Below are 24,213 nucleotides of genomic sequence, written 5' to 3'. Positions count from 1 at the left end.
TTACATGGTTTAATTTTCAAAAAACACCATATTTTTGTTGTACTGCACCGCTCTCTCTCACTGCTGCAGATCCTCTTTTCACCTGGTCTCTGTTTTAGCTACAGAGTGAGACCTCTTTTCTTCTTCTGTACTATCTTTGATTGCACTTGCACATGTGCAGTAGCTCAGATGTAGATCATGTCAGCTAGCTAGCTCCATAGACAGTAAAAGAAAGGCTGTTTCTACAACTTCGGTCAGTTACAAGGCAGGATTAGCTGGGAGACTTCTAAATGAGGGCGCACATGTAAGTAGTTCTTTTGTAGATTATGGTGTACTTGTGTGTGTTGTAGCAGTGCTTTGCTATTGAGAACGAGGTAGCATGCTAGCGTTAGCATTAGCGTTAGCATGCTAACACTAACGCTAACGCTAACGCTACGAGCTAATGGTTGCGGTTAGCCTGCTCGTTTCGGCTTGTGACGTCACAAGCCGTGCCGATTTTGAACAGCTCACCCAGAGACTGAAGGCAGGACACATTCAGAAACCGTATCTCACTCTAAACAGCATGGATGGATTTTTTTCAAAGTTTGTATGTGTGTGGAAGCACCAGAGACACAACATAACACCCCAAATCCCAGAAAAAGTGATTTTTTCATAATATGGGCACTTTAAGTCTTGCTGATACAAGAAACACTCACTGAGATCGTAACGGTGTGGTGCCCTACTTACAAGAATTTTTTTTTTTAGATCACTTTCATATCAATTCCATATTCCTACTGGGATGGTTACTTTGCATTCTGTGCTACAGCGTTGCTAACCTGCATTGATCTACACGAGAAGCTTTTCTCATAAGGTTACTGTGAGCCAAACTGTGCTTTACTGTACGTACTGAATACCAAATCACACAACCGGTAACTGTGGCCAGGGATGTTTCAGATTTAAAGAAAGATGAGGCAGGAGAGAAGGAGAGAACAGGACGTAACCCTCTTTCTAGTCTCTTTTCATGGTTAGAGTGTGTACCTCCCTAGTTTTTCACCCCAGCGTAACTAATCACATGTCTGTCAATGTGCCCATGGAAAGAGGCAGCAGTCAAAATACCTGTGTCAGGACTGTGGTCATTAGAGCATTCAGTGACTTGTTGGCAGGCAGGCACACACACACACACACACACACACACACACACACATACAGATGAATGCACACGTGTGAATGCACACACACACACACACACACACACACACACACACATACATACAGACCTAACCAAAGCAGAGTATGGGGGATGGTGTGGTGTAAAGCAGATATGGATTGCCTGTGTATTTGTGTGGATATTGCTGCTGCTGCATGTGTATTTCACCTTTATGTGTTCCTTATGTGTGTATGTTTGCATGCTGTATAGACAACTTAGGTTCTTGGCTCTGAACGTGTGTACATTGCATGCGTGCCGACGTGTTTGTGTAATGTATCCTGTCCAATAATACACACATTGATCCCAGCGAGATAAAGATAACAAAGTCAGACCTTCCGTAATATTTATTTTCCCATAACAGACCTGCTCAGCCACGCCCAGTTATATAACTCCATGCAGATGAAATATGGTCTTCATTACCTTTAAACCTCTACACACAGAAACTAGTGAGGAAAAACAGAATTGCCCTTCTTTCTCGACTGAAAGAGCACGAAATGAATTGGAGCAGCTGAGATTTTTACCATGACAAATACGGCGAAATGGGGAGGCGAGCGAGAGAGAAGGGAGAGACAGGGAGATGCATGACGACAGACAGAAAAGGGCAGATCAGACAGAAAGACCAAATTGTGTGAAAAAAAAAACACATCAGCTCAATTTGTGCTCGACTGTAAGCTGTGAGCTGAGAAGAGAAATAAAATAAGGGATTTAGCTGGGAATCATGTTAAACCATGCAAGTGAATGAGTCCCCAGAGGAGAATGTTCCCTCTCTCGCTTATGATGGACTTAATTGCCTCTATCAGTGTTAAGATATAACATTCATCTCAGGTTTATTGCTCTGCTTTATGGTCTTTGTCCATCATACTGAGGGGTTTCAAGAGGCGGGCCACTCCTCAAATGGCACCTTAAAATAATGAGACAGATTACAAAGCAACAAGGGGAAGAAGAGGGAGAGAAAAATAAGCATAATTTATATCTGGAAAATGAGAGCATTTTACAAGCAGATCTAGTATGTGAGTGAGCCGGCAAAGCAGAATGGTTTTGATGGTATGCTGGTTGGATTACTCTTTGCTTTCAAAATGCATGGTTCGTCAGGCTAAAGGCACACACATCTCCCCCACCTCTGACCCCCGAAAGCTCTGAGTAGGTGTAGGGTTTCAGATGGCCACACAATCGTGCCATTGTGCTCCTGTTAACACAATGAAAACAAAGCTAACACATCGCAGACATTCAACTCCCCCCACTCTGCCCAACCTTGACTTCCAACACAACTCAGGTGGAACACTGAAATGGATAATCAAGGGATACAGAAATCTGAAAATAACTCAAAAATGAGACACCAAAGCATACTGTTGGTAATGTAAAAATACTTGCAATGGATTCCGTCTGCATACACACCGAACAATGAAGAATATTTAACATAAAATCAAAGCTTAACATGCATCTGGAGCAACGCGACATTGAAAGATCATTTCATTTCTTTAAGATGTGGTTCTGATCTCCTAAAAACAGGCTGCTTCTTATCACATGAGGGCTTGAGAACCATGTCTGCATGTTCCATTAAATCTATTAAATCCACTTGCATTATATCATAGTGCTTACCACACAATAGGAGCCTTTCAAGGGCAGTCCCAGAGGAAGCCAACAAAGGGCCCTCTCTTTCAGGGTCTAGTCAAGTAATTCAGAAAGAGCCAAACACGATTTTTGTGTGTGTGGATCTTCTCCACCAGACCCCGAGCGGCAATTTCACCAAGTCAAGAAAAAGGCTGTCAGGAAAAAAGGAATAGAGGGGGAAAAAAAGAGCAGTTTTTTAAAAAGACACACAAGCTCTTCTGAAGAAGTGTCCTTCCCCAAAATAGTGATTCTCTAAGGCAGAAAAAGGACAGACCTGGAATAAAAATGCCAGGAGTGCTGATTATATTCAATAAATACTCTTATTTGCATGTTTGTTACCTTCACCACAAAGGTAATGTTTTCAGTTCTGTCTGTCCAACCATATCACTACACAAGACGGCTGTTACTGGACAATTCTGCAAGACTCCCGATTACATTTGACATGTCTTTTACATAAGTGCCAAGGTTTTTAAAAGCCTGGTGTTTTACAAAATCTGCACATGGCAACTGCGGTACGCTTCCGTTTAGGAAAAGATTGCGGTCATGGAAAATAAGCTAAGGTATGCGTAAGACTAGGCAACTAAAACAATTGGTCAAAGGTGAATGTTAATTGCAGATTTGTGATGGGACCAAAACTCCAGTCTCTTGCACAAAAGTCAAATGTCCTACACCCTGAACCTTCAGCATCGCTACAGTACATCAAAAGCCCACTGGATCCGAATACTCGAATATTCATTCGAGGGATAGGTATTTGATTTTCAATTTTGGGATTTGAATATATTAACCCTAAGCCTCTTGCTTCATCTCTTTTCTTTCTCTTTCTCCTCGGCCTTCACGTGCTGCCTTCACGTGCTGTAGGAATGGTTGACCCCCCCCCCGCTACCGCTGATGCTTCAAATATTCACTGTTGATAAGTACCGAAGCTTTCGAAACTCGAAAAAATTATTTCTGCGAGATAGCATTGTGGCCATTTGAACAGACTTTACGATCGCTAATACTTAGATAATGCATATGAGAGCGAACCTGCAAATGTTTATGAGGATTTTTTTTTCTTTTTCTTTGTCATCTATGCCATTTGAAGATGTCACTGTTCCGGAAAAATATAATGGCCGTTTTTCATTATTTTCAATTCAATTCAATTCCATTTCATTGTCATTCCCTTTATTGTAATTAAACTTAAGTATGCAGTGCACAGATCATATCTAGCACAGATAACTAAGGATGTTACGTTTCTGTATGGGAGGGGCAGGGTCATTGGAACTGTTCTGCGCTGAAGCGATGCAAAGGCTCATGGGAAAAAAATATATATGTTCTGAATGGTTTCTGTCCTAGTTAAAGTGTGTTTTAATAATGTTCTGTTAATGTTTTGGGTGTGCATTTATGTTACCTGGGTTTCAGTGTTGTATGGTTGATTTAGTGTTCATGTTTATCTACATTAATTGTTGCAACATTACCAAGACCCGGGTGGGGACTGATGGGCTCTGGGCAGGGAGAAAATGAGCAGAGGCTTGAACACTGATTGGAAATCAGTGACTCTTTCTTCTGAGTGAAACTTTCCACATAACACAATACATTGGGAAATTATTGTGTAATGTCTTCATTTCTGTATTTTTAGGACAAATGTATTAAATACATTGTTCATACTGACATAAAGGAAAATAAACAACATTTAGCATATGAACAAATTATATCTGTAGTGATAAGTAGCCTAATGTTTTGTATTTGTTATTTTAATTTGCATGTTTAAAGCTATAGTGCGTAGTTTCTGTTTCGCCCATGAGGAATTCAAAGTAATGACAACAACACTGTCGGCGCATCCAAATGATACAAGCCTTCTATAATCGTGCGACGAAAGTCGCCGGACGACACCAGTTTCTGAACATAGCCATACTGAGAAATAGAGAGAGAGACAGAGTTGTGTGGAGCTGATAGTCTTAGTTAGCTTTGTAGGAACTCATTTGGCAATGGCTTGAAAGTAACATTTATTAGTAAGACGTTTATTAAGATCAAAAAGTTACGCACTAAAGCTTTAACATGCTTATTTTGACTCCGGAAAAAAATAATTTATGTTTACTAATGATTTTTAGTAGTGCTGTCAAACGATTAAAATATTTAATCATGATTAATCACATTAATGTCATAGTTAACTCGCAATTAATCGCACATTTTTATCTATTCCAAAATGTCCCTTGATTTCTTTTTGTCCCATTATTTTTTTCTCATTTTAATGCTCTTATCAACATGGAGAATTCGCATCAGCTGTGTGCTTGGCCATCAAGTGGTATTTCAGACTGGACGTGCTGCGATGATAGCTCAGTTCACAACGACAAAACACACAGATCACTTTGGTCTTCTAGTAAAGTCAACTAATTTGGGATAACAGTGTTGACATAATGTGCAGGCACATATGTAACGAAATGGAGGCTCACATTTTGTAGACAGAATTATAGAATTATATATTATATATTATATATATAAAAATAATAATTTGCTGCAGCCTTATTTTCAACTATAGATGGTGCTACAGCAACATAATGAACTTATATGGCCATAATTCAGTGGTTAAGAGATTCATTTGACATTTTGAAAAAAACTCTTCCTGTACAAAGCCTTCTTATGCCAGGGCAGGATTTAGGTATTCTCCAAATGCCATGGCTGCGATTTGTTAATCAGCAGGATTGTCTTTCACTGTGATACTTGATGCAGATTCAAATCTAGATGGAAATTTAAAAATGTCTAAACATGTTCTATTAAGATAACATTGTGCAGCCTTGGCAGAGGTATATGCTCTCTGAATGCTCTCTAATTAATAATGACTTTTGGAGACCTTTTATAGTCTTGCATCCAATGACATTTATGACCTTCTCCATTCAAATTACAATCATTGTCTGCTTCATTTTTGTAGCAGTAAAGCATAACTTCATCTGTTTGTTTTCCGAAGAAACCAATCTGGTTTGCACAAGTACAGTACAGTTATTTGAAAACGCACAATATAGCACCACCAGGAAGAAGAAAAAAAAACTTCTTTCTGTATTTGGGACCTCACCATGTATTTAAATCTAAATGCAGCATCCAGTGTCGTATGTTTCTATCAATAGGGCTCACAATAATTCACTGTTCCTTCATTCTCTGCCATGCTGACTCCACATCCAGCCTCTGCCACTAGCATTCAAGCAGAATTTTTTATTACCAATCTAATTGCACATTCCACCCTGACAAGAGCTCATTAAAGCTTAATTATACACATGTTGTTTTCTACAAACATCTCCATTTGGGTCTCTCTGCCTTGTAATTGTTCAGCAGGGACAACCAGTTGAGATTTCACAGATTGAGATTGAATAAGAGTGGGAGAGAAAGAGAGAGGAAGAGAAAGAGGAGAGAGCGGGCAGAGAATGAAAAAATACCAGAGAGAGAAAGAGAGAGAGGAGTGTCTGGAAGTAGGTCATGCCTCTTCATAAACAAGGCATGGTTTCTAAAATAATATACCCATCCAGTGGAAGTAATGTCAAACAACTGAGCGAATGTGGAGCTCATGTAATATTTACGGAGCACTAATACATAGATGGCAGGTCTTTTTCTCAGCAACCAGCAACCCCACCCCGCCACCACCACCACCACCCCACCCCATTTCCAAAGCCAGAGGTTTCTTTTTTATCTGTGTTTTTTTTTTTTTTTTTTCTCTTGCCATTTGAATTTCAGAGAAAGCCAACTACATTGATATATTTGGCAGGGAGGGGGGATTGGGGGTCTTAAGATGTTGAGTTTCCCTCACTTTCTTTCTCCCTTCTTTTCTGCCTCTCCTATCGGTTCCTAGCCCTCTCTCTCTCTCTCTCTCTCTCTCTCTCTCTCTCTCTCTCTCTCTCTCTCTCTCTCTCTCTCTCTTTCCTTTTCCTCTCCCATTGTTCCCTTCACATTGGCTTTGGCTGTGATGTTTTTTCACACATTTGTTACATTTTAGCAAGGGAAAGTGGGCCTTAATCCAGACTCTTTGAGGCATGGGCGATGATATTACTGTGGAGAATCGGCCTTTTAAAGACTTTTAACTCCAGCTGGTGCTGTAAGGTCACCAAGCACTTGTTCGATGTCAGGCCCAACGCGATGCTTCTGGGCTTGGGACTAACTGGCTGTGTCGACTCCAGGCTAGGCTTTCTGGGCTTTTGACAGCGACTGGCAATGTGACTGCAAGAGGGAAAAACTTCTTTAGCATGTTCTCCAAGTCCTGTGAGAAAATAACTCTCAGTTGATTATTATGTTTGATATGCAAGACACTTCCATTATCATACCTGCTACCTGATTTTGCTCTTTTTTACATGATAGTAAACTGATTATCTTTTGGTTTTGAACTGTTGGTCGGACAAAACAGGGCATTTGATGTTGCCTTGGCAATAACAATGACTGTATGTCACTATTTTCTGACATTTTCCAAAAAAGAAAAACAATGAATTGATTAATTTTGAGACTAATCGTTATAGCCGTTATATAGCCCTATATATGTGTGTTAATAAATGTGTTTGATGTAATGCATAAACGTTAAAACATATGATATACAGTATATCAATTTTAAAAACCATCCTTATTACAGTAAAGTTCTGATTTCAGCCATGTCACCTAACAACACTGATTGTTTGAGGTTTACAAAACAGCCGCTATAGCAAATGATACATGTTTTGTTGTGTTTTGTTTATGCTTATGTATATGACACCTTAATTAAAATCAGATGCTTTTTTCAAACTGCGGTGGCATGAAATGAGATGTCTTTTACAGACCATCCGGTGTCACCACCACTTAGCACCCAAAAAAGCATCAAGTGTCCACGCTGAGCCTCTCAGTCATCGCTAGGGACCTTCTCAGCCTGTCACTGTTGACACTTGCTGTATGCATCATTGATACCCACCCAGCAGCAGAAAATACATAGCCTGCCATCAGATCACTCCTGCTTTGCAAAATCACAATTATCTTGGCAATGTTTTTTTTCAATCTTTTTTACAGCAGGCATTTGTTTTGTGTCTCTGTTTTGTTTGTTCATTCAGTTGGTTCGTTAAAATATTCCATTCTTAGCACAATTACACTGGAACATCACTCAGTTCTCACCAACATCAAACACGCTCACTGTACGGCGTGATGTGAGCCATGTCAAGATAAACAAACATGACATATTAAACAGGAAAATGAGTCACTCTTATTATCCCACCAAAATAAATCTGGAAAACATTAATTATAACAAACCTGTGTGTGATCCTGACTAATTCACCCCTGCTCTCTGGCTGGCTGTGTGTATGTATATACAGTGTTTGTGGTTTGTGTGTGTGTGTGTGTGTGTGTGTGTGTGTGTGTGTGTGTGTGTGTATGTGTGTGCGTGTTTGCGTGTGTGTGTGTCTGTCACATTCTTCTCCTGCTGCTGCCTTAATAGGCAGTGTCTTAGATATTCACTACAGAATAGCGCTCATGCAATATTAATATCGCACCAAAATATGGAAGCCGGAGCCCCCACTCCATCTCTCACTCCCTACATAATTGACTATGCAAGGCTCCAAATCAGTTTGGAAAAAGAGGGAAAGACAGAGAGAGACAAAGCAGGAGAGAGAGCAAGAGAGAGTGAGACACATGTAGAAACCAAGGGAAACAGACAGAGAGAGAAAGAGTCCTGAAACGATCCTGTCTTCTCTACGCTATAGCAGATTCTGAACCTTCACCCTATATGTATCCCTGTCAAGGCAGTGGAGCTAAAACAACAACAACAACAACAACAACAACAACAACAACAACAACAATAACAACAACTACAACAGTAACTCAAACAGTTTGATTTGCTGCAAAGAATAAGCTGATGCTTATCCAACCTGAGCTGAAACAAACCTCCACTCCAACAGCTTTGAGAGTGATTGTTAAACACTCATTATATTTCATTATTTCATAACATTGTACAGATTCCTGTAGCTCCATTATAGATGACAAAACTTGAACACATTGCACCATGCATGCAGTAGGTTGGTAAACTGAGCGTACCTATTAAAGCTCACTGATCCACCAGTGGGTCAGTTATTGCAAACTCATGAGTGCAGCCAAACACTGTTTCAAACCCACTGAGTATTATATTAAATTCTAGTGGATATCCTAAAGTTTACAAATATACCAAATTGTCAGGGTGATACTAGAAGAAATGTGTATAAAATGATGCACAACACATATTTCCATATGCTGAAATTGCACAGCTATACTTTCAGGCAGTGTGGAACGAGATAGATCATTTTTTACAACTTCAAACAGCTAGCCTGCCTATGACAACAATAATGGAAAATGACAATTAGCAGTCTTTGAGGGAGTTACTTTCCACTGTTTCGTCAATCACCACTCTGGTTTGGTTAAAATAAACCCTTAATTCATCCATCCATGTGAAAATATGCTGGCTCTATAAACGCTAAAAGTATTGTTTATTTAAATGGAGTCTGGTGAGTTTGGTGATGGCGGTTAAACAAAAAGGATCTTACTCTTTAACAAAAAGGTCTATCTCTGTAGGGATCCTTCCCATTATGTCATCAGACACTTAAAATAATAATAATCTGCAGCATGTCAGTGGCAAAACAAGCACTTTTAGTGGACGTAAATTGACGTTGCACAAATGCCCAGGGTGGTTACAATGCAGCCTGTATTGCGGATGCCGGCTACAGCAGCCTTGCTCAATACTGAACTGATTTCCAAAAATGTTGCTCCCATTAGTTAGACACAAAAACATGGGAAAATAGGGTCCAGGTTAAAAAGAAGTTACCTTTTAAAGAAGTAAAACTAAAATAAAGAGTCTCCTATTCGTGTACATGCAGGGATTGCAAGATCACTGCAGAGCGCTGGGGTCAGGCCCTCTGCACTGAGCATTTTAAAAAATGAACTGTAGGCATTTAGAGCCATAATAGATGTTGAAAGAAAGGAGAAGGTTGCGGGGGCAGAGCCGGTGGTTGGGGGGAGGGGCAGTGCACCTTGACAGGAAACATAGAGGTGAAGAGCAGGAGTTGGAGGTTAGTTTGACAGAGAGAAAAGGAGGGGTGGTAGTGGTGGTGAGAGGGGTGAAGGGGGGGGGGGGGCGCTGCGGAAGTGCCAAGCCCACTTTTAACTGAACTGAGGGTGGTGAGTGGTGGTGGGGTGAGGCAGGAGGGGGGAGACAGAGATAGAGATCAGGGGAAAATAAAAGGGGTGTGCAGGGGAAGGAAGATGGGAGGAAGGAGAGGATGGGTGAGAGGAGCTGTGGGGTGAGGAGGGAGGGTGCAGAGACCTACTACACCTTGATACTTGCTCTCACCACAGCACCTGATAAGTGCAATGGAAAAACGTCTGGTTTCCTCCTGCATGTTAAGTGGTTTATATTCTCCTCCTCTCCATGCAGCCTGTAGTCTACAGTCTCTGCTACTGTATTGACGCTACACCCAGGTCATAACAGACTAAAGGAAATGACAGAAAACCAAAAAGTGAGGTATATGGAGGTAATATGATAGCACATATTGTCTCATTGTGTATTGTGTTTTGTTTTTTGATGAATTCTAATCTGTGTGAGAGTTGCAATCTTTAAATTGGAGCCTGAAAAAAACGAACTAGGTGATTTAGAAATGTTCCTTCCCTTACATAAATGTTTATTCATCACTTTTAACATGTCCTCCTTCATTTCAAAAACAATTTCTGCATAGAGATTTAGAAGCAGAGTTGTATTTGCTCAACAAAGGATCAGATGAAAGTGGATATATATCTTTACTACCTCATGCATGTACTGACAAGGAACTCATTCCCATGATTTGTAAGTGGGTCTCTCCACAGAACAGCATTAACAATATTCACTTTAGATAACGTATGATTCCAGGCCCGAGGAGAGGATGGGTTTCTTAGAAATGCTTTGTTAGCACTCTCCCCCTTGATAAATGATTGAGGACATGTGGCCTGAGACATCAATACAATCTCTGTTGTAATTAAAAAAGGTGCGCACCAACAATATTACACAGCTTTCACTTTGTCTCTTTCTCTCTCTCTCTCTCTCTCTCTCTCTCTCTCTCTCTCTCTCTCGCTCTTTCTCTCTCTTTCTCTCTCTTTCTCTTCACTCCGTCTCTGTCTCCCTCTCTCTCCTTCGCTCACCCACACTTCCTCTCATTGAGCCCCGGAGCAGAGAAGAGATAATTCAAAAAGCACTTGCATGGAGTGAAACATGAAAAAGGGGGACATATGAAATTAAATTCTCTCTTTTCGCTCTATTGTTCTTTCATTTTCTCTCCTTTGTTACATAAATGCATAAAAGCAAGGCAAGCTAGATTCTAATTATGATTTTCACAACACTAGATTTCTTTTTTTTATTAAAAAATGAAAGAAAGGTGTCACAAACAAAGCAGACTTACTGTTTGCACTTTGTCAAAGTCAAAGTACTGCAAGTGCTGCATCACTAAACCTTAATTAACTTGATCTTTTTCTTTTTCTAAGCGTCCTCGCAAACAATTATATGAAATCATGAATAAATCGCAGAAATGTTTGAATCTCTCAATTGCAACAATTGCTCTTCCTTTATTTTTAACCTAAAATAGGTCAGGAGCAGAAGCATTGTATCCAGAAAGCCACTGCGTGCCTTTGTTCTGTGTAAACACAAATACACTAGCAGGCGGTTGGTTTTGCCTAACAGCTGGAGCAAAACGCTTCTGTTAGAAGCTACCAGGCAGACACCACACAAACCACCATGTCAGATGGGTACTTAATTGGGAACCTTGCGGTGGCCAGTGATGGTTTGAGGACAGGGGACTGAGCAGGTCTGTCAGTGTGAGCGTGGGAGGAGCCCATGGGGCGAGTAGTAGTGGGATGAGGGGTTAAAGGATGTGGAAGAAGTCATGGTAGTTGAGGAAGATGCTAAGTTCAAAATAATGGGCTGAGTGACTGGTTGAAACCAGATATTGGTGATTGTCTTTAACAGTTGTTTCTATGCAGAAGCTTTCGATCACAGGATCAAGAACTTCCAGCTACTGTGCATCCAAGGGGCGCACACTTCGACCCATGAAATACTGTCTGCACTGCTTGTGAACTGTCACTCCTATCCTGTGACAACCTTGCTGTGCAGATGAGTGAAGGCCTCTTCGGTGGCTCTTAATGTACGGATAGGGGTTAAATGTGGTATGCCAGTACATGTAGGTATGGATGATACCTAGGGGTGAGGGAGAAGGGGTGAGGGGGGGAGAGAGGGCTGAGAGAGATGGGTCTTACCCCAGTAGAGGGCAGTCTCTTGCCGTCAGGGTTTGGGCGCATGGGCAGGGAACTGTAGAGCCTCACACCTCGATCTGCAGCAGCGTATCTGCTCTGGAAGAGGAGAAAGAAAGAGAGACATTTTTAAGTATATTTACTTTCTTTTAGCGAGAATTCAGCATGAAACTTAAATAAATGAAACACCTCAAACACTATAGAATAAAAGCACAATCAAAAGTTAAATTAAATTAGTTTCAAACTAATTCAGTTTCAAAGTTACTTTTTTAAGTTTTATTTTTTTTTCATCCATAGTGCAGGGATCATACATACTGTAGTTCTTTTCATGGTCCTCATTTTGTTTCATAAATTTCCGCCAAGTCGGAGAGCCTGCACATTGGCTGTCATGTTAAATCACATCACCTCATGGTGATGTACCACACATAATAACTGGATAAGGTTGGCTCAGTAGCGGCACTAATGGAACTAAGCTGTTGTGTTTGGTAACCAGGATTCCTGTGCTCAGCTCCACTGTATTCTACTGACTCCATCTTTCTATATGTTACACAGATGATAATTAGAGTGTGGTGGGCTCTGCCGGCTCCTCCCTGTACTTGCCTATGTGGGTTTCAGCTGTACAACACAACCTGAGGGGTTGATGGCAAAGCCCTCAGTAGCTGGGAAGCTAATGAGTCGCAACAAGTGGTCCCTGCCAGGAGAAGACAGTGCAGCTCAGTGTGGTTCACACCGTAGCCTAGCGGGGGTACATCCCAGGATTCACTTCAAATCTCACTTTCTCTATCTACCTCCTCGTCTTTATCTCTCTCCTCACCTTAAACTATACACATCTCACTGCGCCTCTGTGATTCCTTGATATTCTGTCACTCTTAGATTCTCTCTTCTATAACATCTGGTCAACAGTTTTCATGGTGTTTCTGTCATCTTGACTTGTACAACAATGATGACCTATTTCATGTGCGTGTTAATTGATAAAATGACCTACATCCTTTTCTGTCTGGTGTTGGAGTGTCTATTTTTGCTTCTGTACGCTGCCTGCTGCTAAAATAAATTTCTGATAAATAAGTGGACAAGACATGAATTTATATTTGGTAATGACTATGGCTCCTGTCTGCTATGTATAGTGCGTGATGGTTTTGCCACACTTATTACATACAGTCTGCTAATGAGGATGTGATGTAGGTTATTGAGTGAGAAAAACTAGCAATCTAGAACAAATATCACATTAAGTCTGTCTCGAACTTAAGCTTTTACTTGCTTTACTATTTATCCATTCATTCTGTCACCTCATCCACACACCCTCACACACACACACACACACACACACACACACACACACACACACACACACACACACACACACACACACACACACACACACACACACACACACACACACACACATACATGTAATCACACATATACAAACAGGCTACGTCCAAGGGCAGGGCTTCAGATTGCTATGCAGTGAGTCAGTATTTCACTATATTTAACAATTGAGTGAGAAAATATCCCTGAACCAAAACACGCAGGCAAACGCACATCCAGTCATTGCTCACATGAGCATAGCAGTCCTCAGCTTTTATAGTGGAACCCCAATAAACACACCTTTGCAGCTTATGTTTATAGGCCTAAAAGCATAATGATTACCACCACGCAGTGAAACCCACAAGCAATGTATGCAAAAGCTTATGTAACATATCATGCATGAAACGTATTCGAGAAATCACAGGCTCAAAGAGCATGATTTATGCCCTATAAGCAGCGTTCTATGCAGAACAGTATACAGTATGTACTAAATGTATGCTGATCTAATAGTCTACAACAGACAGTATACAGTGGCAGGCTATCCCCTGAGGCAGAGTGAGAGTACTTGCTGTGTAAGGGTTTGATTTCCTGTGCTCATTATGAAAGGTGAAAACAGATGAGTAGACAGCAGTGGCCATCTCGTCGATATGGTTCGCATAATGATGACCCAGCGTTATTAAAGAGAACTCTCATTTACAACTTTCCTCGATGCTGCACCGTTCTGACAACCAACAACATAAAACCCACAAAACACAACCATTTGGATTTTCATTGTTTTTTTTAGTTTTTTTTTTAAAAATATGGATATACTGTTTTCCTTTTTATTGCAATATATATATTTATTCGCTATTTCAATTATTTGCAGTGCTATTCTAGGTCATAATCAGCAACATGACCCGGTATGTTGTGCTTTGTACATCCTCCAGTCAGAAAATGATTTTCCTCTCTACCTTTCCAGAGGAGCAACTGTACACTAACTGCATCCCTCAGTGGAGACTTTTTCTTTCGTGGCTTGTTAGGTAGCTTGCCAGCATCACAGCTAAATGAAAACCTCGCAGAATAGCTGCTTTAGCCAGCGAAGGAGCCACAGTAAGTGAATGTTTGATATTTCTCCAGTGTGCCAGGCTAATCTGGCCCTGTGGCATGCCATTACGGGGCTAATAACAGCTGTCTGCGGCCTGGAGGGGACACAAGCAGGCCTGGCTGCGCTAACTGGCCCTGACAGACTCATTAGGAGTGCTGGCACCCAGAACAGCAACAGCCAAACTCCTCACATTTCCTTGCTGGCTCACAACAGTTTGCAAGTGCAAGAAGCACTGTTCTCTACCCTTGTTCTCTGACACCTTTCTTTTGTTTTCTAGTCCTCACTTCAGACCCTCTCACCCTTGTCACCCCTCTTTCACTTTCTGGCTGGCTTTAGGTTTCTGTGATATTGCTACCAAAACCAGATGCTGCCAGCCGTTTACCATCTCTGCTCGACACCATGTTGAGTCCAACCACTTATTCTTTTTTGTTTCATGTTTTTATCCTGCACACCCACAGTCTCATTCTGACCAAAATAGATCAGAAGTCAGAGTTCTCTTGTTTGTTCACTCTACTGTAATCCTCGCAGAGAAAAGTAAAGGTAAAATAAATATATAAACAACTGTGTAACTCACTCGCAGTTTCTAACTGACTTTGGTGTACAGCCACAGGAAGATGCTGCACCACACCAGGAAGAGGCTGGCATCCTCTGAACTTTGTATCAGTTACTGTAGCTTGGCCTGGCTGGGGACAAAAGGGACTTCCCCAGGCAGACAGCAAAAGCAAACATTGTCCTGTCGCTTGGCAGAGTGGAGCCAATCAGTACAAGCTAAGCAGGCAGACAATAAACACAGAGAACCAATGACGGTCGTCTGGATGTGGAACCATTAACAATAGAGGGGGTGCTTTTTCGCACAGCTCTTGCCTTGTGTCAGACTTTTATGCTCGTGTACAGATTAACATGACACGTGACAAACAACACGTGACAAATCTTGTTGAAAACGTATATTCGCTAAGATAAGCTAAAGTGCGATGTTGAATATTTCTAACAACAATGAGCTGTCTGCCACCACATTATATAATATATAGGCCAACTGATACTGATCAGCGGCCAAGATCGAGTTATCACAAATATAATGGTATCAACATGCAAATTGTCAGATAAGAAAAAATGAACTGCAGCAATAAATGCTTAATTGGTGGCTTTTTTGTACATATTCGATTTATAGTATGTTTTTGATTACTGTAATATGTTTATATTTATAGTTATTATATATATATATATATATAAAACATACTTAAACATGTTACCTCTGATGTCATCATCTCTGATGAAGCTCTAAACATTTTTTGACTGTAAAATATCTTAACCCAGACATATTATGTTTATGTTGTAAAAGCAAAAGCAGTAAAGAAAAGCAAAAGAAATATCGGCTGTTATGTTGTTCGGATTTTTATTATTCTCAATATTCAAAATAATCTGCTGGTCTCTATTATCTAATAAATAGTTTAAAAAAAATCAGCAGCCTAAAGCACATTAGACGCTGCGATACATCTACTCATTAGATATCAGCATTGCCTTTTTATAGGCGGGGGTTGTGGGGCACTGCAAAGCCAAAGGCACAGCTGTGGGGCTATAGTTACCTGTAACGTTAGCATGTTATATTATTTACGCAGATCTAGACTTAATGGAACACATGTGTGCCTGCAGCCGACATTCTTCCCAGATTAGCTAAAAGGCCTGCACACATCAGACTCCACCGATGAGAGGAATGCAAGGGGCCTAGACCGGCTTATGAGGAAACCCTATCACTCATCTATAATATACAGTGATGTATGCACATACACAATCATACATGTGCATACATGTATTTATACAGTATGGAGACAGTGCTCCATACTGTACGTACAGAATGCACTCAACAATGCATGCACACTGACATCAAAAGTTCAATGATACAAAACATTACTCTCATTCCAAATTCAGTCTCTACATTGTTCAATTCTGCTCCCGTCGGTGCTGTTCTTCCTGATATTCTTTAACTGGTAACATACATTATCCTATCAATTCTGTTGCATAAACATTTTACATAATACCAGTCAGATTTCTAGCTGCGGTGGTCTAACAGTCAATAACAGAGTATGAATCACTTTTTCAGTGTCTTTTAAAGGTCTGAGACAAAACCAACTGCAGTGTGCAACATTGGTTTGCATATTGTGATGAATCATTTTCCTTTATACATTTTGTACTGAATGTGATATTGTTTAATTTGCTGGAAGATGATTCAGATATAATTTCTTTAACATGCTATATATGTTTAGCTTTATGTTCAAACATAAGCTGAATTTCTAGCTCAGTTTAGAAGTGTGTACAGTATATACTACAATCATACTAAAATGTTATTATGACAAATTACTTTGATTTATTGTAATCTTAAGTTCATGAAACCAACTTTACTTTGCAGGGACTTGAGTTTGATGTTAATATACCTACAGTACCCCCCACCCCCATGTGTGAGTTCTAGCCTTTAGACCTCGAAGAAAGTTGTTTAATTTTAAAGAGAAGGACGGACTTAGAATTATAAACAGAGAAGTAACTTGCATTAATGTAATATATAGCTCAAGGTTCAAACAGAAATGTGTTTATACTCTTTTGTTAGGCCAGTACTTGTGAATCAATACAAAGCATTGATTACTAAAGGCTGGAAGCTACTTGGACAAACATATTGATGCATACTGTACATACCCATATATATGTTTACAGTGATTTGTTTGTTTAGATATTTGTGTTTATTTTCACATAGATTATGAATCAACAGTTATGTCACATGCCATTAGGCTGTGAGAAAGGCAGACAGATGAGTTGTGTGTTGTGTGAGTGTGTATGTGTGTGTGTGTGTGTGTGTGTGTGTGTGTGTGTGTGTGCGCGTGCATGCATGCCTGCCTGCGTGCGTGTGTGCGTGTGTGCGTGCGTGCATGCGTGCGTGCGTGTGAAAGAGATGTCAACTAAGGCCTAAGCAGCTCAACCATAACCAGGACATGAACCCAGGGGCTACTTGCCTTGGGCCACTACTGACACTCAAACTACTGATCACACCATTGGGAATATCCAGCCGGGGCTATTTATAGCTTACCGCAGCTTTTACAGACTCTCCATCCACTCCTGGTGTAAACTCATGTAAGTTTGTTTGTATGTACATGCTTACGCTTGTGCTTCTAAGGTGGGAACAACTGATTATTATAAAATCATTACAGAACTTTGCCTTTGCCACCCCTGACTGTGCTGCTGTCTTCTGTTTATATTTCTTTAATGGTTGTCCAGAAGTCAATGCAGACCGTAATTTTCACGCAAGTCTATTTATTCTTCTGTCTTCTGGCATTTTAAGAGACTAGCACGATGTGTTAAAATGCAAATACATGTTGTTGTTGTTCGACACTGAAAATGTACAGTAGAAAGTGAGGGCGAGATCCCATTTTCCTTTGGTTATGGCAAATTCTAACCCAACTCATTCCACAATGTTTTCTTGCCCTTAACCAGAGGTGCTGTATTTGTCAAAACTTGACTGTCACCGAACATTTACATCTAACTAAAATGAAAGGAGTCTCTGTCTGTCCGTATGTCCATTTTCTCGACAACCGTTCATCCGATCGACTTCACCCTTCACGCATTTACTGCTGAAGACTCAAGAGAGTGCAATATCAAGTGCGAGGTCTTGAGATCTACGGCAAATTTTTGTTACTAGTGTGTAGCATGTAGCATGCTGGGTAAAGCTTGCTCTATGTCACTTGCTACAGTGCATTTAATAACAGATGAAGACAGAGAGACCGGAGATGTTACATTGTAGCAAAATCAAACAAGCATCAGCAATGTGACTTTCGTAATGAACATTTTTGTTCCCAGAATTAGCCTGGTCCCAAATTGCTAGCTGTTAGCAAACAGTGATTATATACTAGCATTGCTGGGAGACGCAACTATGTCATGGCAGGTGTAATGCTCAGGACATAAGGAAGCGCAGTGTCGGGTGTGAAGTTGTTTGGATGAGCGGTTCTCAAAAGCAAGCAGCAATACCAGAGGCTAGACAATCAGCCCGTTTAGAAAAGTGCCCGTTTTGAACGGGCACTGCACTCGTGTGATAAACAGCTGAAAAAGTTTTGCTATTTTTAAGAAACACAATTAATGGTGGCAGTGGAGGCTACACATCTGCAACGCAGTTTAGGTTTCTGACTTTGTGCTCATTTCTCAAACTTCTATGACACTGCGCTGTTCTCCCTTCTCTTCCCCAAACTCTTTCTCGTTCTTTCTAACTTGACTTTGTGTGTCTATACCTGCAGCTACAGAGGGCTGTCACAGAAAGTAGATTCTGTATCTACTGGAACAACAAAGTACAGCTTGGCTGCATGTTTTCAGGCTGGTAGATAAGAAATTCAACAGCACCATCTAAAATTGTGCCCAAACTCAGATACTAAGTACAGTCGACTGAGTGGATTATTGAGTAGATTAAACGCTGCATTTTTGAAGACTCCAAACAGGGAAACGGAATAAAAGTTATAGATGTAATTAAAGATTTTTGCTTCAGTCAATCCTGGTCAAGTACAGTTTGTCGTAGGATTTATCAAAGTGCAAAATGAAAGACTAAATTAGTGTAGTTCAAATGAAAAAGTAATAAGCAATATGTTGATGAAGTATGTCTCTTATTTACATCAAAGGCAGTTTTAAACCCAAGACCACTATAGCACTACACCTCTTACCAAGGATAACATGTATATGAATAACTAGCCTGCTGAAATGGGTTTGCTCTCTTTTCTGTCACTTTCTGCCCTTTGCATTTGACACAAAAGCAGGAGAGATGGAGCACATCAATAAACTGAAGAAGGGTGCCCTTGCTCTCTCTGATACAGAAGGGAGAAAAGAAACTTTTCATTTTCATATCTGTTTTTTTTTTTCAGAACCCCTCATCTTTTAACGTTGTTTCCTGAAGGCAAAACAAGACAGGGTTTCAACAATACGACTTACAACCAACAACTGACAAGCAGAGCCAGAGCCTGGGCTGTGCGCTGCCTACAACTAGTGTATTACAGACAGAAAACAGATGGTTGGGAGAAGATTTAGCTAATACAAAAACAGGGCATTTTCTCTTTTCTTTTCTTTTTTACCAAGAAGAGGTACATGCAAAGGCTAGATTAGTTTAATAAAGGCAGAAGCAGAGGAGAATAATTCCTTAACAAATTGGGATTGCTGAGGAGAGCAGAGACTCCTGAATGTCAGTTTGCATTTGTCATCTAATTTCATGAGAAATTCTGTGACTGTGATATAAATGTTCTCGTGTTTCCTTTAACAGAACTTAGCAAATATACCATCTGTACTGCATTATAAGGATTTTTAGCAACACAGTATTCCTGATAGTAAGACAGGAAGAGAAAATGCCACTTTACCTCAGAACATTTAAATAGCATTTAAAACAGATCATTTTAAATGTTTTTAAGTTTAGATGCATTTATTTGAACCAAAAGTGTTGCTTGTCTGAGATGTGAGCTGCAGAGCAAGTCACTGCCTGTGTTAGGTAACCTTGTACAGTAAGTCAGCTTTAGCAACATGTTTAGAAGTTCAATCACACATCGGAGGAAGAGAGAGAGAGAGAATGTGGGAATGAGAGAGGCAGTGAGGATGGGAGAAGACAAGGCAGCAAAGACAGAGCGAGCGAGAGAGAGAGAGAGAGAGAGAGAGAGAGAGAAAGAGAGAGAGAGATGGAGATAGAGAGATAGAGTGACAGAGTTAGTTGAGAGTTGATATGCTGACTACAGGCAGTTGATTTGGTTTCAGAGAGCATTGTTACGGTGCTTTGAATTAATGCCTCCCAAAGAGTCCAATTGTGATTCTTGGGCTGTGCTGACAGAATATTTGACAGCCTAGGGTGAGCTGCTGATCTCAGCTGAATCCTCTGTTCTGTGAGTGTGTGTGTGTGTGTGTGTGTGTGTGTGTGTGTGTGTGTGTGTGTGTGTGTGTGTGTGCGTGTGTGCGTGTGTGTCTGTGTGTGAATGTATGGTTGATACCCAACACATTCATACACCTACACAGGTTCAGATATGTGTGGATGTGCAAAACCGCCCACACGGATGTGTACAGACTCCCACATACACACACATGGACACACAAAGACAAAGTGGACAGTATGTGATAAAGACACTATACATAACTCAAATCCTAAATGACGCTAACACACACAGTGACACAAAAAAACCTCATATGCAGCTAAATTGAGCACATTCACTTAATCAAGAAGAAACAGATTGACCAAGGTTTTTTTTTTTCTTCCTGCAAGAAGCATGTCGTCCCTTCTGGGCTGCTGGAAGAATTTAAAAAAAAATGCAGACAAGCCCAATGCCAGTGATGGGAAACAATAAAGATGCTCAATCAAAATCAATGTGTTGCACAGTACTGATCCAGTTTGACAGCAGCACACATGAAAACAAATCATTTATGAAAATGCACTACACAAACCTGCAGTTACTGCAAATATATTAATTGTATTCATCATGTTAAGTCTCTTGATCCTAAAGCTACTTTTATCTCTTACGCTACAAATGTGCTGTAAGCAGATGGATTGTGGGCAATCCAGACTGAAAATCTAAAATATTGTGTGTTTAAAATGTCATTACCAATATAGATCTAACTGAATATTCAATATTGATTTATATAATTGAATAGGTTTTGTTTAACACATTAATACAAATGCAAATACGTGGTAATTACAGAATTAATTGCCAAAGCCTTTCACACACAGAGAGACATATACAAATCTACTGCATATGATGCCCAACCAGTGCACTAAGCCTACATTAATACATGAATGTAGTCTATAGTGTAGTTCATTTATGTATTCTCATTCTGCAGGGGTTAATGATGCATTTGAATGCAAATAGATTACAAATGTGTATTTGTGTAGACAATAGTACATGGCCTATGTTTTTGACATCCCTTCATGGTCAAATGTACTGCTTTTCTCTGTTTCTCTGTCAATGTAAATTCATTATATTTGGGTTACATAGGAAATCGTGGTGGCCATTTTTCACTATTTTCTGACATTTTAGAGACAAAATAATGAATCCATTGATCAAGAAAATAAACAAGGCCTTAATTGATGATAATAATAAATGTTATTTGATAATAATAAATAATTGTTAGTCGCATCCCTGCTTCAAATGCTGTGTAGTTGTAATGGTCAACCAATAACTTGCTAGTGACTTGACTGATATTAGCCCTCGAGCACTTAAGACTTTACTTGAAACTTAACTTTGACTAACTGCACCAAAAGGAAGGGGAAAAAACAGCTCTGACTACCAAGAGGAAATTTCTATAATATATCAAGCAGTGCAAAATGATTCAGAGTTAGATTCAAAGTATGAAACCCCCTCGTAATAATCTGCGTGTATGACTTGCCACAAGTTATGAGACAAGTGTAATAAGTACATAAGTAGCAGATGAGTCAAAGGTATATATTTAGAGTTTACATTAGTAACCTTTCTTTTCCCCCATGTGAAACTCTCATTCTGCTGATTTGAAAACTTTGCTCACCACAGTATCATGAAAAGTTTAGTATGAATGTAATAACACGGTTTTTGTGTGCTTTTCAGAGGTTTCTACAGTGAAAACATCCTAAATCTTGAGCATGAAAATTCTGTTCTATTGATCTTTTTCTAGGAAAGCTCAGAAGCCACTTCTTCATTAAAATTAACCGGATACGGAGGAAACAAAGAAAAACAATGGGAAGAGCAGGAGGCAGGAGACTCGCAGCCAACTGAAGAGTATAATTGTGATGCAGGTGTTGATTTCGTGGATAAATACTTCTCCTCTTCCAGCCCCCCTCTCTTTACCTCTGCTATCCATTTCCAGCACCTCTGCCTTCCTCTCTCTCTCTGCCTTTACATCTTTCTCTCCATTTTGAGTGCTGTGGCTCACCCTAATTAGAAATTCCCCCTCCGACCAACTGAAATTGAATTGCCCATCATTTGCATAATGATAGCTCACCGGGCTGACGGCCGATTTACCATGAGATGAAATGTAGCAATCACTTAAGAGAGTGACCATGAGGCAGTGTGGGTAACGGGGAGGGGGTGCATGGGGAAGAGAAGGACAGAGAGGAAAAAAAGCGGTGTAGAATGTGAGAATGAAATGGGATCACAAAGATAGATAGAGAGAGAAAGAAAGAAAGAGAGAAATCCGACAGGTATTTAGGTTATTGCCTCATACAGCAATATAGCTGGAGGGAAGGCTGCGTCCTCAATATGACAGCAACTGGACACAACAAGGACACAAAAGGACGCTTATGTAACACTGTTCCCCTTGTCAATGGAAGCACTTCTGTCTTTCAACTCCAATTATCATAGAGTATGAAAAAATCCTGTATTCCCCAAATCCTTATACGCTGATCTTTACCCTCCCACTTTTGTATTATTCCCAATCGCCAGCTGCCTTCTCCCTAGGGTTATTCAAGATTTTTTTAAGTTGCAGACTATTAATTTCAATAAAAAATAAGTTGCACAACTGGGACAGGAATGAGACTGTCAGTGTCCAGTGATTACTCTTTTATTTCACAGTATCTTATATTTAATGGAATCAACTCAATGAGCGACCAAAGGTCTGTCAGCTCTAGTCAGTCAAGAAACATTTACCATTTAGAATGAACAGCTCATACGATTTATGTGCGTTTTATTTTTCCTACTGATAGCAAACAATCCTCTTTAGAAAGTAAATAAGGAAAAGTTGATCATTAGGATCCAGGGGTGTGTTTTTTGTACTCTTAGGACAGGAATAAAATACTTCAAAACAATTAATACAAGTCAGTGACCTCTATTGTTGGTTTAAATGTTAAGCTGTTGTGCACTATTTTTAGTCTCTCGAGTAGATGTTTGGCAAGTTCTGACTTTGTTCCCTGCACAAGATCAACATCGGGAACTCCTGAACCACCCACAGTTTAAAAAAAAAGGTCAGCCTGTCAACTGTGTAGTTGTCAGTGAACGCCCTATCAGCTCCAGAACTGTCATACTATGTACAAATTACTGTAATCAACGATATGATAATCATCTCCTTGTCTTGCCTCTTCTGGGGTATCGATCTCGCGTTCCACTAGGCCTGAAAATTTGATTTGTAAAAAATCCTGATATATCTTGTCTCGGTGAGGTCACGTAACTTGCAGGCAAATCAAATAATGCAGCATAATGAGTGTGCAAAATGACAGTCTAAAAGCTGTTTAAAATCTTAACACTGAGACAAACTTGCCACTAAGGGGCCTTTTTTTTTTAATCAAAATTAGTTATTCATGGGACAGAGTGGGCTGAGGCAATTGGTGTAGGGGTCATATTTGTTTCTATAGTAATAGTCATAGTGATATGTTGAGCTATCGGGATGGAAGCTCTGCCCAGAGTCTGATAAGGCCACTGTTTATTGTCTAACTTCCACTCTTTAACCTGAGGAACCTCAGACTCTCACACACGGTACTTTCCACTCCTTAGCCATTACCTCAATGTGCATGTGTGTGTGTGTGTGTGTGTGTGTGTGTGTGTGTGTGTGTGTGTAAAATCTTTGGTTTCCATCACAAGTCTTGACCTAATTAAAAAGTCCTGTTGATGCTCAATAAGTGACAGATCATCAGAAAGCACACATAAGTGCACACACTAAGACACACAGCAGTCTAGTAAACCACCTCTGGCACTTTTGGGCTTTGTTCATAATATTTTCATTGTAGCTTTGCTTTACTTTCCAGTTCAGTTTTTGCTACCCCAAGATAACATCAAATAAGAGCGTCAAATAAGAGCACTTCATAGAAGAATTGCACCCTATACTTAAATCTAGATGTAATTGCGTTTTTCTTCTTCTTTGCCTATGCTGAATCTGT

At 40.1% G+C, this 24,213-nt stretch overlaps 1 protein-coding gene across 7 annotated transcripts in view; it reads right to left on the bottom strand.

Annotated features, from left to right (window-relative positions):
- The window catches only part of tox2 (TOX high mobility group box family member 2), a 118,101-nt gene that overhangs the window by 55,152 nt on the left and 38,736 nt on the right, over positions 1-24,213 (bottom strand). For all 7 annotated transcript variants that reach the window (XM_031301789.2, XM_031301785.2, XM_031301786.2 and 4 more), the window contains exon 2: positions 11,996-12,088. In XM_031301789.2, the coding sequence (XP_031157649.1) occupies positions 11,996-12,088 (93 nt within the window). The remainder of the gene's footprint in view (positions 1-11,995; positions 12,089-24,213) is intronic.

Source organism: Sander lucioperca, chromosome 6, assembly GCF_008315115.2.
Source record: "Sander lucioperca isolate FBNREF2018 chromosome 6, SLUC_FBN_1.2, whole genome shotgun sequence".
Lineage (NCBI taxonomy): Eukaryota > Metazoa > Chordata > Actinopteri > Perciformes > Percidae > Sander > Sander lucioperca.
Note: the sequence above shows the minus strand (reverse complement) of the source record. Positions and strands in the feature narration are given on the sequence as shown.